Genomic DNA, 16,718 nt, shown 5'->3' with positions numbered 1-16,718 from the left:
AAGGGAAGGGCATTAGGACCCATACAGCTTGACACCGGTGTCGTCGCAGAGCAATGTGTGGTTAAGTGCCTTGCTCAAGGACACAAACACAGCCTCAGCCAAGGCTTGAACTAGCGACCTTCAGATCACTAGACGAACACCTTAATTACTTGGCCACGCGCCAACACATTTAGTTAACCATTTGATTACTAATTTAATTGGTTCAGCACAATATTATGGGCCAAAGGTCCTGTTCCTGTGCTGTACTGTTCTATGCCCTAAAAAGGGACAGAAGGGGAGTAATTTATTAGAAGTTGGATAATTCAATGTTCATGACATCGGTTATAGATTACCCAAGTGAGATATGAGGTACTTTTTCTCTAGTTTGCGTTTTTCCTCACTCACAAGGACTGACATGTTTTAAAATGGCCTAACCCAGGAGATCCAGCCTGCCACAGCAGACTGGTGCTCAATGAAGGGGTCGTCCAGTCTGCATACACTCTCACTGTAGATGAGGCCACGCTCTACAAACCAGATGCATTAAATAAGGCCAGAGGATATGCAGTTGTGCGACTTATCTCCCCTGGAGGGCTGTTTAGGGCCCTGGATGGTCTTAAGGCAGGAGGTGTAGGCACAATTTTTACACATCTTATAGTCATCTACCACCACACTAGCCTACATATCCAGCACATCATTCTTCACAATTTCTGCCTGCTACAAAGTGATCCCACCTGCATCTACATCTTCCCCTCCCCACCTCTTTCTGCTTTCCACAGGATAACTCCCTCCGTAAATCCTTGGTCCACTCATCCTTCCACATTTACCCCTCTCCCTCCCAACTTATTTTCCCCTGCAACCACAAGAGGTATAACAAAGGAAATATTTTATCTTTGGAAGACTTTAACTGGGTATAACTAGACTGAGAATATATTATACCTCATCTTTTTAACTAACTCAAGGTCACTGCAATCATTATAAAACCACTTCTGTAGACACACCCTGCCAGTCAGTATTCACATTAGAAACTCTTTAGTTGGCAACTCTACATAGTTTTGAACCTACCACCTGCTAGCTTATCATTCTCCCTCTCTCTCCACCTTCTTATTCTGGCTTCCTTTCCAATTCTGATGAAGGGTCTCAGCCTGAAACATAGACTGTTTATTTGTCTCCATAGATGTTGCCTGACCTGCTGAGTCGGTCCAACATTTTGTGTGGGTTACTCAAGATTTCTCCAGAACTTCATGTCTCAGCTTTGAATCAATGTTCTTTACTGGCAAGTCTATTGTATATCCCAGGTGTACGGGACATTCGGCAAACTGCATCCTTAGCACCGTCTGTTGGATTAATTTTAGACTGCGATATAATGAGACTCTCATTACACAGAGGAGTGCTTTCATCAATATTATCAGTGCCATCTGTCGAAATAGATAGGATCAGCATCCTGTGAACTGAAGCACTGTGCAACTGGTAACAGTAGCAATTGATGCAATTGCTAAAATAGGTCAACCAAAAAGTGACACTGGTTACACTCCTACTACAGAAGTATCAACAGCAGTATCAAAGGATGCTTTCATTTACTAAAGAACTACAATATGATACTGCAGAGTCTGTTGATCTTGTATCACTGAAGCTGAAATTCTCAAAGCTCATTACAATGAACAGAAAGGTCACACTATCACATTTCAAAATATTGTGACATTCAAATACCTGTCAGTTTTTACCGTGACAAAGTGGATCTGTGCGCAGCGAGCATTCAGTCTAATCTCTGCAATGATTTTTGTTTAATTACTATTTTAATTACAACAAAGAGAAAACAAAAGAACTTTATCTTAAACTCTTTGGAGGCCTAACAACCCATAGAGAGCACGGGAAATACAGGGCACAATTACAAAGTTGCATTTATCAAGTTTCTCATAATGAGTAACTAAAATAAATAGCTTATCTTTCAGAGAATAAAATTTTCTGCAATTTACTGATAAATCTTTTGCTTTCAAACAGAACTTGCATTTATATAATCCACACACTTCATATAATATTGGAATATTAAACTGCTACTTCAACCGCAAAAAGATTCTACATTATTTCAAATAGCTGTCGAGTTACCCCTGGGTCCACTATTTGTTCCTATCAAAACTGAGAAGTATATGGTTATTATCACAATAGTAATTATGGTTGAATGGTTTATGAAAACTTGTGTGCAAATTGGCTTTAATAGTCTCAATAGGTTGTTATTACTGTACATCCTGTGGTTGGGCCCAAATCAACAAATTTCTGATTTACTGGGATGTAAAAGGTTGAAGTCAATGTGGTGATGCTTCACTTCCAAATGAAACACTGATCTACAGATCGGGAGCTGGTAGCAAAGCTGCTTTCCACTTATTTTGAGATACAGTGCAGAAAAGGCCATTTCCAGCTTAACGAGCCATATCCAGCAAACCCACCTATGAACCCTACCTAATCACAGGACAAGTTACAATGGCCAATTAACCTACTAACCAGAGGCAACACGAGTGAATCTGCAAATGCTGGAAATAAATAAAAACACAAAATGCTGGCAGAACTCAGCAGGCCAGACAGCATCTATCTACCTCCTCCCATAGATGCTGTTTGGCCTGCTGAGTTCTGCCAGCATTTTGTGTTTTTAACCTACTAATCAGTATGTCTTTGGAACATGGAAGGAAACCAGAGCACTCAGAGGAAGGATGAACAAACTTCTTACATACGGTATTGGGGTCGATCTCTGAACTCCCACACCCCAAGCTGTAATAGTGCCACGCTAACTGCTTTGGCTTCTGGACCCCCTTGACAATGGTGTGACACACAATCTTCTCTGCCACATAACTACAAATGCAGATCAACAATGAAGTAGCATATTTTTTTATTTGATGCAGTGATTTAGTTGTAATTTATGATTACTAATCAGACCTGTCCTTTTCAATGCTCACTCAACCAATGACCCTACTAACTACAGCACACAACTACAGTCTGACATGGAATCAATCCTGGAATTTCTACTTTTTATAATTCAGACATTTTCTTGTTTTTAATGTACTGCTTTGCAATAATACTAAGCCAGTAAGGTCTAAATTGTGACATTTCATTATATTTAGATTCCCAAAATTTAAAAAAGCTAATTAAACAGACATGCACTGATAATGCATGAACTTTGGGAGTGCAAACAATACATCTGACTTGGTCACATAACTTTTTAAAGCATATAGTAATCTGTATGTAAAAGAAAAAGGTTAATTGCTTCTGAATAAAGCTAAGTTTTAGCAGCTCCTGCTGAGTCATTTTCTCTCCTGCCAAAATAGCACATGATCAGGCAATATGCAAACAAAATTATTTTCCCCTACATTGGAAATGGTAAAACTCATAAAATAGTTAAACTATTAACCATCCACTTAATTTTTAGTTAAAGTCATATGATGAAACTAAAAGCAAGTTAAAATGCAGCTGAAACATTTGCTCCCTTTTCTTAGTATGCAGAATTAATGTGGCTTTCATTTGCTATTTGTTACCAGGTCAGTAAGAGTGTTGCAACAACAGAAAATGCTGGGAAAACTCAGTAGGTCTGGCAGCATCTGTGGAAAGGCACTCAACATTGCAGGTCCATGCATACAAAATGCTGGAGGAGTTCAGCAGGTTGGGCAGCATTTATGGAAAGGAATAAACAAAGTTTTGGGCCAAGACTCTTCAGCAGGATCTGTTGTTTGTTGAGTTTAGACTGTTTCAGGTCTGAGAATCTGAAGTTCACAGTAATATATGATAGGGAATAGTAAAATAAGTATTATATCTACAAATTTTATCAAAACTAGCAAATACCTGGTAGTTAATTTATAATGGGAAATACTATCAGTGACTTGTCCATCATTTTGTAAGCTACCTATACTGTATATAATCTTTCTAGCAATAGAATCTATGGGGCTGAGAAGTGCCAGATGGAGTTCAGTCTGGAAAAGTATGAAGTGATACATTGAAGGACACAATTGTAAGATTGAATTTGAAGGCAGAGTACATGTGTTAATAGCAGGATTCTTTGCAGTGTGCAGGAAAAGAGGGAGCTTGAAGTCCAAGTCCATAGACTGCAAAGTTGCCACACAGGTTGTTAGGGTGTTTAAGGTGTATGGTGTGTTGGTCTTCATTAGTTGGAGAATTGAGTTAAAAGCCACAAGGTAATGTGCAGCTCAACAAAACCCTGGTTAGACCACATTTGGAGTATTGCATTCAGTTCCGGATATGGAAGTTTTAGAGAGGGTGTGTAGAGATTTACCAGGATGCTGCCTGGATTAAATAACATGTCTTACCAGGAAAGGTTGAGCAAGCTATGGCTTTTCTCTTTGGAGCAAAAGAGAATGAGAGGCAGTTTGACAGAAGTGTATGATTGTCAGAGGAATAGATAGAGTGGATAACCAGTGCCATTTACACAGAACGGCAATGACCAATACCAGAGGTAATCTTTTTAAGGTGAGTGGAGGAAAGTTTAATGGAGATATCAGAGGTAAGTTTTTGTTTTAAACCCAAACTGGTTGGTGTCAGAGGCTGACACAATAGGAACATTTAAGAGACTCTTAGATAAACTCATGAATATATAAAAAACATGAACAGTTATGGGTCTTGTAGGGGTGAAGGCCTAGAGTGATACAGAATAGGTTTAAATAGGTCAGCACATTATGGGCTACATTTTGAAAGAATTAGGAAACATAATTGCCGGACTTTCCCAGCAGATTTGTGTTATTGTGCACTTGCATGGCACACAATGCCTCCATTTGAGAAGTCATATATTGAATAGAAAATGTTTAAATTTGATAGAAATGCTGTCTGAATTATAGTTTAATTCAAAGTCACAAGGCTACCTAAGAAATGAAAAAAAAATTAAAACTCATGATAAATCATGTGGAATGATATACTTTACCTTTACACAAGGTGGTGCTGTTGGGCTGATCTGACAGCATACTTTAGACCTGAAAACTATCCACTCCTTCAGGAATAAAATGTATTCCAAATACTTTACTACCAAAGAAAATTGGGTGGCACAGTAGGCCAGCAGCTAGCGTAATGCTATTATAGCACCAGCAACCCGGGTTCAATTCCACACTGTCTGATAGGAGTTTATACATTCTCCCGGTGATTGTGTGGGTTTCTGCCTACATTCCAAAGGTGAACAGGTTAGGATGTTAATTGGTCACATGGGTGTAATTCAGGAGCACAGGCTCATTGGGCTGGAATGGCCTGTTAATGGCATCTCCAAATAAAATAAAATGTCTGACTATTAAGTTTAGCCTTAATGCTTAAAATTCAAAGTTAGTTCTTCAACAGGTCAATACCACTGAGCCAAAGAGCTGAGGAAGCATCAAACCATTTGAGGGCTACATTTGCTCTAGCTCAGCTCCATCTGCTATGGCCACATCTATTCTTCAGGTTGGTACTGGGCAATAAATACTAGATGACCTTAAGTCCATGAGCATGTCTTAATGAGGAAGCAGGGAAAGCATTATTGGTAGAAGCAAAGTTGCATTAGCAGTTACACTGCAGTAATCATTCTTGGAAAAAAAAACCAAAATAATTTCCTTAGGAAAGTTAAATTTTGACCATTTTATTAATTAAAACGGTTGTATTTATAATACATTTACAAGCATTGCAGTTACTTCAACTGCAATAGGAGTGTTGAGTACTGGACTTGCTAACAGTTTAGTGATAATTTAATGCACCCAAGTCCTGAAAACACCCTTACATTGTCCGTGGATATTTACATATACAGTAAAAAATGCTAGCAAGTCAATTCAACCCATTAGATCATAGAATTGAAGAATTTCTGGTTTCCCTTTACTTCCTACAGAAGTTCATCTCATTAAACCACAGCTCTATTTGCATGAAATAGATGTGATGCACTTCAAAAGAAAACACTTCATGATTTAAAATGGAAAGTTAAAAAAGGCAAGAAAATTCCAGAGATTCTTCCAAAGGAAAGCTTTAAATATATTGATGCAGTGAAAACAAGAAATAAATATCATTGCATCTGAGTTCAAATATTGCAAATCACTGAAAGATGCCTTTCAAAAACAAAAGGTTTTGGGCAATTGAGCAATCGGTGCCACAAATCCATTTACTTTATTGGGTCTAAATGTCAATTTCAATTATAAAAAGCAGCATGCAAGCTGATGTACTTTTATAGGAATCAGGAGCACCAATATGCAGGCTGCCTCATAAATGCAAGTGGTTGACAATTGATCTCTGCCCAAAATGATGTGATAAAAAATGTTTACATCTCTGTAATGTCTACTTGTTGATTATCTAGGAGGAAATCATATAATTCATATGACACCCTCTTAACACTAAAATAAACCCCAATAGAGGACAGTTCCTCCACTTCAGAAATTTCAGAATAAATGAGTGTTTCCTTACATGAACTGAACAACTTCAGGTCTTCCAATCCCACTAGATCACCCTTAACATTCAGGATCAAGCAGAGACCTGTATTTAATGCATTTATTATTGAGATGTTGCTTCTTAAGAACAATGTGAAAATTGGAATTTAAGGAGGTAGCTAAAGACAACATGCAGAAGTTGACACCCTCTTAACACTAAAATAAACCCCAATAGAGGACAGTTCCTCCACTTCAGAAATTTCAGAATAAATGAGTGTTTCCTTACATGAACTGAACAACTTCAGGTCTTCCAATCCCACTAGATCACCCTTAACATTCAGGATCAAGCAGAGACCTGTATTTAATGCATTTATTATTGAGATGTTGCTTCTTAAGAACAATGTGAAAATTGGAATTTAAGGAGGTAGCTAAAGACAACATGCAGAAGTTGGAATGCATTGTAATGTAAGTTAATTGGGGTTCATTATCATTTTTGTTTCACTGAACATTAAACAGGCAAAATGAAAAGAAAACATCTCCTTCTTCAGGAAAGAAAGAACACAAAGTGGAAAAGTCTTTATTTTGCTTTAACTTATATCATCCTTAAAATAGCCAACCCAATGCCATTTTGCAATGTATTTTTTAAAAATCTTAAAATCTCGCCCAATATCTTAAGGGAAACAGTTTCAGTTTCATGTTCCATATTGCAATGATACAATGATACAAACAAAGGATACCAAATGCAGAATATAAAAATTTAAAATATATTCCCAAAATACCTACCTAGAGAAGTTTCAATGGTTTTAAAAACATCTTTCAGATGCTAGGTAACCATATATTTCTGTTCCCTATTAAAGAGACATTCATCTGTTGATATGCATTGATATACTTGTCAGTGGGTAATGCAACAGAAGAGAAATGATGCAAAATTCAAAAGTCAAATCAAAAATGAAATGCTGAAATCTGATAGAAGCAACGTGGGTTTATTTCTGGCAAAGTGAGGGTGGGCACAAAACTTATTTTGAATTAAAAAAAACAACTTCCTTTTATGCTCATAGAGGTTACCAAAAACAAAATTCTTTTACATTCTGAAAAGTGACCCCCCCCCCCACCAACCCCAGAGATCGCTTTAAAACTTAGAAATGGAGAGTCAAGCTCTTAAACATCATAAATTAGTAATAATCAGGTGTATTCACATATATTCATATACACAGTTTTTATGTATATTTATACATACATGTTGCAAGTTTATCAAGGTTGCCCAGTGAAGTGTGGGTTATATGCAAACTACCGCTTTGTTATAATCAAAACTTTAAAAAAAATTCTCTACAAGGCCATTTAAAATTTCATACAATTTCACCATCTTTACCAAGTCTCACCATTCAGGTCCCAGTATTCTTGTTCAGGGATCTTAAGCATTCAGACGCAGATGCTTCCTTACACTAATACACAACTGAAAAATAAGTGCATCTTGTGGAAGTTTGATACCCTTTAAGATTTTGTTGTCAGTTTGGGACTTGCAGTCTGAATCATCAAAGTGCATGGTAAAAATTTTAGAGCTTCTCCCAATATTGATTTTAATTAAGCGGCAGACGTTTAAGAGGCATAGAATTGTAAACTACCAATACATTTCCCTTTAATCTCATCTTATTTTACACTAACTGTATACCCTTCTCGACTAACAGACACTTCAAATCACCTAGATACTTACAAAATATACACAAAAATTTCATTGACAATGTATCACTGAAGTATACAGGCTTTGTTATGAAAACTGTCAATGAAAATATCTAATTTTCTATGATTTTAATGATTATAGCTGGAGCTTATAGTCATTGATCAATAATGTTGGTGCCTTAGATGTGCTGCTCAGATACCAATTGTCATTACATTTATAAAAATTGCAATGATTGTTCAATGACGTATACAGTTGGTGGTGATACAATATTAACAAACTTAGCAAATGCCACAAGTTTGCTCAGTATTTGTTTGCATCACATTCTTGTACATTGTGGTGTTACCTACTGACAAGCATACCATTGGGCTTATCTTTTGATTTCATATCTTCCTAGGAAACCCATGGTGACAAAGTAAGCCATTCCATTTTTTTAAGTACATACACAAAGTGATTGATGGTCGACAGACGCTGATTAATTAATGTTATCGGACTGCACCTTAAATCATTTCAGGTAAGTTAGCAGAGCCATTGCAGTTAGTCCATGATTCAAATATTTTCAGATTTCAAGACAGCGAGAACTGGTTAAAAATCATTTAGCAGATATGCAATCACCATTTCAATGTGTTACAATAGATTTTCATTCTCCAGACCCATACAGCCTTTGATTTGATTTGAAGCAAGCAATGACCCACTTTCTATTGGGGCAATGTTGGGTCTCACTGAGGCTTCCACAGCAACTATAAAATGGCTATCCAATAAAAAAAGACACTTTCGAAAAAATAATCCCTTTTTAGTATGAGAAAAACAAAGTTAAGGACTATAAAAGTGAATGAAAATACCACGAGATCCAACAGCTGCGTTAACCTTAAAATGCATAACAATGGTTAAAGCATCAAATAAGTTTGCAAAGTAACAGCAGAAATCTTCCACTGCTTAAAATAATTCACAGCAGTATGATCACAGCAATGTGCACACAGGGCTTGTCGACCCACAGTGAGATGAAATAAAATAAACATAGCAGCTTGTCAATAAATGTTCTAAATCGGTCCCGTAAGTTAGATCTATAAATCTATGGAAAAAAGGTGGGTATTCATGTTTGAGTTGACTTTTTTTTTTAGAAAAGAGTCCTTGGTTAAGAACCTCTATTTACTCTGGCTTTCTTTGTGCCATGCATAATACAATAATTTAAATTATAAAATGTATCACGGTAGTCATAGAACACTGTTGCATTATGAAAACAGTAGCCTTGGACGCTGTCTTTAAAAAATAATTCAGGAATTGTTTGTTGAATTCTCATTACTTGGTGAACTTGAGGCTGAGGATGATGATGAAGAGGAAAAGTTCATCCTTGAAACATCAGGAGGATTTGTTGCTGTGTTTTGTCCACTTAAGCTTTTTCGACAGACTGGACAAGTGTCATGCTAGGGTAGAAGAAAGAAATGTTTAATGAAACATGCATTAACATTTCCAGTGAAGCAGGCACATCCAAAAATATTTTAATACTATTTTCCCCAATACCACACTCATAGATGTTGTTGAGATTACAAAATTTTCTCATTCTTACAGCAGATTTGCAACATATTCGATTGTAACATTTTACACCAGCCCATCTTCATTTCAGTAATTCAAAACACAAATTTTATTACAATTATTCAGGATCACCATGATTCTTCTAACTTGCAAAATATATCTGAATTGGTATTTTAACTGGTATTAAAATGAACACAGGGGATAGGAGGAGGAAACAAAAAATAATAAGAGGCATTAGAGAGGTATCAAAAAACCAAAAGGAATTCTGAGCAACATACAAAATGCTGGAGGAACTCTGAAGGCCAGGTAGTTGAAGAGTAGATTTAAAAGGTGGGCAGAGGGGGAGAGAAACACCAGATGATAGGTGAAACCTGGAAGGGGAGGGATGAAGCAAAGAGCTGGGAAGTTGATTGATGACATACACAGAAGGCCACGGAAGAAAGAAAAAGAGGGGAGGAACACCAGATGGAGGCGATGGGTGGGCAAGGAGAGAAGATGAGAGAGGGAAAAGGGGATGCAAAATGGTGAAGTGGGGGGAGGCATTACCGGAAGTTTGAGAATTCGATGTTCATGCCATCAGGTTGGAGGCTACCTCAACAGAATATAAGATGCTGTTTCTCCAACCTAAATGTGGCCTCATCATGACAGTGCAGGAGGCCACGGATGGACATATTGGAATGAGAATGGGAAGTGGAATCCTGCTTGTCCTGGTGGACGGAGCATAGATGCTCAGTGAAGCGGACTCCCAATCTACGTCAGGTCTCACCAATATACAGGAGGCTACATCAGGAGCACCGAACACTGTAAATGACCCCAAAAGACTCACGGATGAAGTGTCACCTCACCTGGAAGGACTCTTTAGTGCCTTGAATGGTAGTCCGGTAATGCCTCCCACATTCCCCCTTCACCATTTCCCATTCACTTTTCCCTCTCTTACCTTGCCCCCCCCCCCCCCCCCCAATCGCCTCCCTCTGGTGTTCCTTCCCCCCCTTTTCTTTCTTTCATGGCCTTCTGTCTCTTTCACCAATCAACTTCCTAGCTATTTACTTCATTCCTCTCCCTTTAGGTTTCACTTATCACCTGGTGTTTCTCTCTCTCCCCTCCCCCTGCCTTTTAAATCTACTCCTCAGCATTTTTCTCCAATCCTGCTGAAGGATTTTGGCCCAAAATGCCAACTGTACTTTTTTTTCCATAGATGCTACCTGACCTATGGAGTTCCTCCAGCATTTTGTGTGTGTTGCTCGAACTTCCAGCATCTGTACATTTTCTCTTGTTTGTGAAAAAGAATTTTGAGTAAGTTTTTGAATGCAGGGAGTAAGGTATCCAAGATAAAGAAATGAAATATAAATGTTTCAGCCACTGAGCTCATTTAATTGATTGATGTGTAGATAGAGAAGGAAGAGCAGCAGTTTGGCATTTATGAAGCATGCAGAGACTCTCGACTGTCCTCACAGCACATGTTGCTACCTCATCTATCCTTCCAACCCGTGCCTCAACTACGCATTCATATCTGCATTTACCTAAGCACCTTTCATCCATCTCATTTCCTCAGCATTATTTCTATTTCAACTACCCATACTTCACCCTGAATTAATGTTTGCCAGATTACTCCAGATTTTCCCATTAAGGTGGTCCTCTCCAAGACCTATCCTTGGCCTTAACCATATTTCAACTTTCCCTATTTCATCCAGTATGGAAGCTATCTACCTCTCTTAATGACAATCCTCCTCCTCTTCCTAATTGCTAACAAGACATCAACCATCTCGACCACCACTCCTCTCTCCAATTCCAACCTCACTCCTTCTGAACGTACTGCTCTCCACTCTCTCCATACTAATCATAACCTCATCATCAAACTGGCAGATAAGGTGGGTGCTGTAGTAGTCTGGTGGACTGACTTCTACCTTGCTGCGGCCAGGTGACAACAGTCAGACACCTCCTTTTATTTACCTCTCTAACAGGACCCCACTACGGTGCACCAGGCCATTGCCCCCATACCATTAACAGTCTTATTACTGCTTTCAACCTCACTCTCCACCTCCCATTTCTACCTCCTACCCAAGATCCACAAACCTGCCTGTCCAGGTAGACCTATTGATTCTGCTTGCTTCTACCTCTCTGAACTTAAATCTGCATACCTTGATTCAGGTTTGTTCCACACCCCCCCCCCCCCACCTGTTCAGCCCCCTTCCTATCTACATTCATGACACTTCATACACACTTGATCTTTTCAATGATTTGAAATCCCCCAGCCGCGATCATCTGATTTTCACTATGGATGTCCAGTCCCTAAATACATCAGGGAGGCCTCAAAGCTCTCAGTTTCTTTGTTGAACAACCAGTTCCCCTCCGCCACCACTCTTCTCCTTCTGGCAGAGCTGGTCCACACTCTCAATAATTTCTCCTTTGGCTCCTCCCACTTCCTTCAAACAAAAGGTGTAGCCATGGGAACTCACATGGGTCCCAGCTATGTCTGCCTGTTTGTTGGCTATGTGGAAATCTATGTTCCAAGCCTACACTGGTAGCCCTCCCGAACTTTTCCTATGCTACATCAATGACTGCATTGGTGCTGCTTCCTGCACCCACGTGGAGTTTGTCGACTTCATTAATTTTGCCTCCAACATCCCCTCTGCCCTCAAATTTACCTTGTTTATTTCCAATACCTCTCTCCCCTTTCTTGATCTCTCTGTCTCTATTTCTGGAGACAGCTTATCTACTGATACCTTTTACAAACCCACTGATTCGCACAGCTATCTGGACTATTCCTCTTCCCACCTTGTTACTTGTAAAAAAAAAAGCCATCCCCTTCTCTCAATTCCTTCATCTCTGCTATATCTGCTCTCAGGATGAGGCTTACATTCCAGAACTAAGAAGATGTCCTCCCCCTTCAAAGAAAAGGGCTTCCCTTCCTGCACCATCCCACCTTTCTTTCATTTCACACATATCTGCCCTCACCACATCCTCCTGCCACTACATCAGGGATAGGGTTCCTCTTGTCTTTATCTACCACTCCACCAGCCTCTGCGTCCAGCACATGATTCTCCGTAACTTCCACCATCTCCAACGCGATCCCACCACCACTTTTTCTGCATTCTGTACTGATCGCTCCTTATGCTCCTTCCCTTGTCCATCCATCCCTCCCCAATGATCTCCCTCCTGGCACTTATCCTTGCAAGCAGAATAAGTGCTACAGCTACCCCTACACTTCCTCTCTTACTACCATTCAAGACCCCAAAAGTCCTTCCAGGACCTGTGAGTCCGCTGGGGTCATATACTGTGTCCGCTGCTCCCAGTGTGGCCTCCTGTATCAGTAAGACCCAACTTAGATTGGGGGACCGCTTTGCCAAGCACCTATGCTCCGTCCGCCACAAAAAGCAGTATCTCCCAGTGGCCATCCATTTTAATTCTACTTTCCATTCCAACACGTCAGTCCATGGCCTCCTCTACTGCCGTGATGAGGCCACGTGCAGGTTGGAGGAGCAACATCTTATATTCCATCCAGGAAGCCTCCAACCTGATGGCATGAATATTGATTTCTCAAATTTCTGATAATGGCACCCTTCCCCCCTTCACCATTCCCAATTCCCTCTCTCACCTTATCTCCTTACCTGCCCATCACCTCGGTCTCCTCCCCCTCTCCAGCCTTTTAGCTCTTTCACCAATCAACTTCCCAGCTCTTTGCTTCCCCTCTCCCAGTTTCACCTATCACCTACTTCCTTGTATTTCTTCCTTCCTTTCTTACTCTAGCTTCTCATCTTTTTCTCCCAGTCTCGATGAAGGGTCCTGACCCGAAACGTCGACTATTGATTCTTTTCCAGCCTGGCCTGCTGAGTTCCTCCAGCATTTTATGTGTTGTTTGGATTTCCAGCATCTGCAGATTTTCTCGTTTGCTAACTAGTTCTGCTGAAATATTCTATAAACCTTAATTCATCTGCTTCACTACGTTTTATAGACCTGTTACATCCGAACAGAGAGGTATTTGGTGTCTGTAGTGATGCCATGTTCCTGCCTAATCTGATTTGCACCATTCTATTTGTACAATTCTCATCAACACATGGTTTTAAGCACATTTGGTGCATGTCTGTTCTGGGTTTTTTTTTTACTGATCAATGCTATGTGTGAACTTATTGCTTTAATTAACAAGGACCAAGAAAATTTTCACCCTCTCCTGTGACAAACATGTGAGAACATGTACCACATGCTGACTGAAGACCAAACAAGCCTTTAATTAAAAACCAACAAACTGACTATTCTAGGTTCTCCTACAGATCTGTGCTTGATGGCATAATTAAGATGCATTGATGTTTGCATATATAGTGAATTTTGATTAACTGGGACACATCAGGACCAGTACATTTTAGTTCAATTAAGTGGCTCCCACAATTATCCAAAGTTTCAAAGAAATTGTTAAAAAGGCATTAAAAGGTAAAAAAAATTTCAGTAAAATCCTATCAAATATCCCATTAAAGTAACAAAATTCTATCCTAATCAAAAAAAGTGAGAGCCACATTCAGGAGGAGGAAGTGGTTCGAAGGTAAACTATGTGAAATCAGAATAATTAAACTGAAAACAGAGCTACACCATCACTGTACACGGATGCAAGCTATTACAGTTTTCAAAGAGCATTCAATAAAGCTACATTTATGAGGGCATTATACAAAAAAATGGGCTTGTGAAATTTAAATGTGGTTATCACCATCACTTTTGGCAGAAGGGAAGAATCTACCTTCTACAATTCAGATGCACCCTGAATAACAGTAAAGACAAAAGCAAAATATATTATTCTTGAAACTTACATCTCCCATAACTCCTGACATTAAAGCTACTATAATACAGAACAGCACACACAAAATGCTGGAGGAACTCAGCAGGTCAGGTAGCAGCTATGAGAGGAAATAAGAAGTTAAAGTTTCAATCTGAGATGCTTCAGGACTGATGCTCTAATGGAACTAGTTGTAATCATAAAGATGTCAACCAAAGAATGCCAAGAGATAGACTGAAGCACCCCCACATGCAATTCAATCCCAACAGCCGATAAATGTATGCACAAGTTGCTGTCAAGTGGCAAAAGGCAAAATCAATTGAAATGAGTCATTGAACTGGATCATGTATTTGACAAGGAACCCCATTGCAAGGTTTATTGAGAAAGTAAGGAGGCATGGGATCCAAGGGGAAATTACTTTGTGGATACAGAACTGGCTTGCCCACAGAAGGCAAGGAATGATTGTAGACAGGTCATATTCTGCATGGAGGTCAGTCACCAGTGGTGTGCCTCAGGGATCTGTCTGGGTTAGTAAATTTGCTGATGACACAAAGGTTGGAGGTGTTGTGGATAGTGTGGAGGGCTGTCAGAAGTTACAGTTAGGATGCAAAAATGGGCTGATAAGGGGCAGATGGTGTTCAACCCAGATAAGTGTGAGGTGGTTCATTTTGGTAGGTCAAATATGATGACAAAACATAGTATTAATGGTAAGACTCTTGGCAGTGTGGAGGATCAGAGGGGTCTTGGGGTCAGAGTCCATAGGATACTCAAAGCTGCTGCGCAGGTAAGAAAGCACATGGTGCTTTCATGACCTTCATCAATCGTGGGATTGAGTTTAGGAGCAGAGAGGTAATTTTGCAGCTATTTAAGACCCTGGTCAGACCCCACTTGGAGTACTGTGCTCAGTTCTGGTCGCCTCACTATAGGAAGGATGTGGAAACCATAGAAAGGGTGCAGAGGAGATTTCCAAGGATGTTGCCTGGATTGGGGAGCATGCCTTATTGGAATAGGTTGAGTGAACTCAGCCTTTTTTCCTTGGAGCGACGGAGGATGAGAGGTGACCTGATAGAGGTGTATAAGATGATGAGAGGCATTGATCGTGTGGAAAGTTAGAGGCTTTTTCCCCAGGGCTGAAATGGCTAGCACGAAAGGGCACAATTTTAAGGTGTTTGGAAGTAGGTACAGAGGAGATATCAGGGGCAAGTTTCTTTTTAAAAACGCAGAGAGTTGTGAGTGCATGGAATGGGCTGCCAGCGACGGTGGTAGAGGTGGATACGATAGGGTCTTTTAAGAGACTCCTGGACAGGTAAATGGAGCTCAGAAAAATAGAGGGCTATGGGTAACTAGGTAATTTCTCAGGTAAGGACATGTTCGACACAGCTTTATGGGCCAAAGGGCCTGTATTGTGCTGTAGGTTTTCTATGTTTCTATGCGAAGAAATACTAACAAAAGAGCTGTCAATAACAGTCTCTTGACTCTGGACAAAATGTTTTATCTGTTAAAAAATGTGAGCATACATCAGTGTCACACTAAAAGTCAATAATTACTGAAGCTACAATAGGACACTAACCCAAAAAGATGCAGAAGAGAAGCAATATTGTAGAATTCAATTTGAAATAGTATAACATGTGAGCAGTAGATTTTTTAAACAAAACTATTTGACAGAAGTGGGTAAATCCTTTAGGGTTTATTCTGAAGTTCACAGCCAAGTTAAGATAATTGGATTATACATTCAGTGACCACTTTATTAGGTACACCTGCTCATTAATGCAAAATTCTAATCAGCCAATCATGTGGCAGCAACTCAATGTATAAAAGCATGCTGACATAGTCAAGAAGTTCATTTGTTGTTAGACCGAACATCAGAATGGAGAAGAAATGTGATTTTGATCGTGGAAATATTGTAGTTCCAGTGTCTCAGGAACTGCTTATCTCCTGGGGTTTACAGAGGATGGCGTGATAAACAAAAAACATCCAGGAGCAGCAGTTCAGTGTGCAGAAATGCCTTGTTAATGAGAGAGGTCAGAAGAGAATGGCCAGACTAGTTTAAGCTGAGAGGAAGGCGATAGTAACTCAAATAACCACGCATTACAACTGTGGTGTGTAAAAGAACATCTCTGAATGTCCAACACTTCAAAACCTGAAGTGGATGGACTACAGCAGTAGGAGTCTACAAACATACACTCAGTGTCCATTTTATTAGGTACCTATATTAGATATTATACAAATGCTTAGCTTGTGAAATTAGTATGAATTAAGGATGAACAAAAAAGAAAGAAATGGGTTGACTTAAATACATTTGGAAATTCAGTGGTGCTAGATTAACGGGAAAAAGAAGGCCTATTTCCCCAAGCAGGAATCAAGAAACAGGGGTACAGATTTATACTGGTAGATTCCTAGG

The 16,718-nt window shown here is 39.5% G+C and overlaps 1 protein-coding gene across 2 annotated transcripts in view; it reads right to left on the bottom strand.

The window, feature by feature from the left end:
* Positions 1 to 6,908: 6,908 nt before the first annotated feature.
* Positions 6,909 to 16,718, bottom strand: part of rnf126 (ring finger protein 126) — a 117,967-nt gene continuing 108,157 nt past the window's right edge. For both annotated transcript variants that reach the window (XM_073068278.1, XM_073068277.1), the window contains exon 9: positions 6,909 to 9,446. In XM_073068278.1, coding sequence (XP_072924379.1) covers positions 9,297 to 9,446 — 150 coding nt within the window. In that variant the 3' untranslated portion in view covers positions 6,909 to 9,296. The remainder of the gene's footprint in view (positions 9,447 to 16,718) is intronic.

The sequence above is a fragment of the Hemitrygon akajei genome, chromosome 16, assembly GCF_048418815.1.
Source record: "Hemitrygon akajei chromosome 16, sHemAka1.3, whole genome shotgun sequence".
Lineage (NCBI taxonomy): Eukaryota > Metazoa > Chordata > Chondrichthyes > Myliobatiformes > Dasyatidae > Hemitrygon > Hemitrygon akajei.
The sequence above is the reverse complement of the archived record's forward strand: the minus strand, read 5'-3'. Positions and strand labels throughout refer to the sequence as shown.